General features: G+C 48.2%; 1 protein-coding gene across 2 annotated transcripts in view; it reads left to right on the top strand.

Annotated features, from left to right (window-relative positions):
• Positions 1 to 1,971, top strand: part of tmem222b (transmembrane protein 222b) — a gene marked incomplete at its 5' end in the record, with an annotated part of 6,705 nt that extends 4,734 nt beyond the window's left edge. Inside the window, 2 exon segments of one of the 2 annotated variants that reach the window (XR_002917321.1) lie at positions 388 to 532; positions 646 to 1,971. Coding sequence is in view for 1 of the 2 variants with exons in the window: in XM_024257880.1 (XP_024113648.1) it covers positions 388 to 475 (88 nt within the window). 2 annotated transcript variants of the gene reach the window in all.
• Between the last annotated feature and the right edge of the window lie 275 nt (positions 1,972 to 2,246).

Raw genomic sequence — 2,246 nt, 5'->3', positions numbered from 1 at the left:
TCGTCCAGCTGACATCCGGATCAGAACCATACGGCTGGACATTACCCAGATTGATGGATGTTTTTATGGAGCAGTGGTGAAGATTTATACTAGAGAGACACAGAGCTATCATAATCAGAGAGGGGGGTCAGGGGCGGAGCTACTCAGCTCAGCTCCAAAAGGCACGCCCCCTCAGAGGACATTTTGGAAACATCATAATCATAATTAAAACACTACCATGACCATTGTTTTAATCTTTAAATCTGATGGATTTTTTTGTGAAGAAGTGATCACTATATCTGAAGTGCAGCTGCTCTCAAACATACAGAAGTCTCTTTCTGAGTTTGGATGAGATGATGCTGAAGGTTTCATGTTTTCACCTCCTCTTCTGCTCTGTGATTCTTACAGCTGCGTGGGCTTCCTGAAGACCTGGTTGCCTTTCATGATGCTCATGGGCATTATTCTCACCATCGCTCTGGCCCTGAACCTCCGGTGACCCGGGGGTGAAACTCGGTGGAACCATCTTCACAATGACAGACTGCTGGAGAAGAAGGTGCTTCTTCACTGAGAAGATGGAGTGTTCCACCTCCACTGTTCCACCGAATGACGTGTTGGAGGTCTGCCAGCACCAGACTGACACTCTCGCCTTATTCTGATGTTTTTCAGGATTTAGAGCTTCCAGAATGCCATTTTTCTACGGAAATGTCTCCCGTCTCTTAGCTGCCTTTTTCAGATGATTGTGTGCTCGATCATGTTCTGCTCTTCCACAGTAGTGAGGTGGAGAGGCTGTGGCTTCTCCTGCATCTTTGAGGAAAACGGGTTTTCCTGAGGTGCAGTTTGTGCTCCGCCTCAGGGTCTTATCTGCAGGTCTGTGACCTCATCATTGCCAGTGTAAGCTTTTTGCACATCAAACTCATCTGCCGAAACTTGATTCTCATCTCTCCAGCATTTTGTCTTTTTATGAGCAAACTTAGAAGTTGTGCCTACCAGAAGAAACCATTACCTCGGCCCCTGCGGTACAGAACTTTTTCAGCTCCTTGGTTGGCGTGAGGTCTTCCCTGAAACGCTGAATCTGTATGATGGTTGGCGCTCCAAACCCGTTGCCATGGCTGTTGGCGGCAGACTCAAATCCCTTCTTTGTTTGCAAACTGGGAAAAGTGCTGAGCCCGTCTTTGTTCCGGTCTGAGCAGAAGCAGCAGGTAGTCAGGATCAAGAGCTCGTTTTAACAAGTTCCTGCAGGATCTGCAGGCAAAGATGGAGGTCATGGTGAAGCATCAGCGGCAAGACCATGAAAAGGACATGGATCTGAATGGTTCCAGTTGTTCCTCATGAAACCCATTTTTTTAATCAGAATTCTTTACAGTAATTTTTACTCCATGTTTGCCGCCTGGTTTGGTGACTGCAGAGCATGCAGCAGGCGTGCGTCTGCATGAGCAGTCCATGTATGCTAGAAGAGCAGGGAAGCGTCTGTCTTCATGGGGGAAAAGCAGCTGAATTTCCCCTTCATAACCTGCTGGTTTTCTTAAGCCAGATGAACTAAATCAGCCTGTTCCAGGACCACTTCTCCCATGGGGGGTCCATAGCAAAGGTTTGCATCTGTAAAAACATATTTGGAGCTTTGAGTCCATCAGAGATGAGCAGGATCCTGCATCCTAGTTATTGCTGTGAAGCTGGAAGCAGTCGGGAATGCCGCAGGAGGTTTGAGATGCTGCATCCTGCTGCGGTGCCTTGTATCCAGGAGTAGGTTGGGGAATGTGGAGACCTGCGGTCGCCTCGATTCAGGCTGTTGACAAAAGTCAGTGGGGATGCCATTATGAGTGCCACCATCCTCAGATACTTCCAGCCGTCTGCCAACTCCGAACTCCTTTGTTCCTCTAATCCTGGAGGAGCTTTGATCACATGGCTGGTGGGAATGTGAGGAATCCTGCCAGTGATTGTGGGAACTCTGAATGTTCTGTAACAACAATAAAACTTCTATTATTGTAAGAAACAGTGCCTGTTCTTCTTGTCTGACTCTTCCTCCTCTTCAGTGGGGTCTCAACATCTGTGATGACCCTTGATGGAGTTCACACCCAGGAGGCTTTGATTCTGTAAGACGCCACTCCTGCAGAGCAGGGGAAGGGGGGTATATTATATCACCCATCCCCCGTCTTTTTTTTCTCTGAGTACCCCCACCCACTCTTTATTGCTGAAGCAGTTTCCCCCTCACCGGGAAGATCGTTTTCTGTCATATCCAAGAAGGTGGACCAGGGCTTTGTGTGGGGGTC

The sequence above is a fragment of the Oryzias melastigma genome, linkage group LG11 (assembly GCF_002922805.2).
Source record: "Oryzias melastigma strain HK-1 linkage group LG11, ASM292280v2, whole genome shotgun sequence".
NCBI classification, from domain to species: Eukaryota; Metazoa; Chordata; class Actinopteri; order Beloniformes; family Adrianichthyidae; genus Oryzias; species Oryzias melastigma.
Note: the sequence above shows the minus strand (reverse complement) of the source record. Positions and strands in the feature narration are given on the sequence as shown.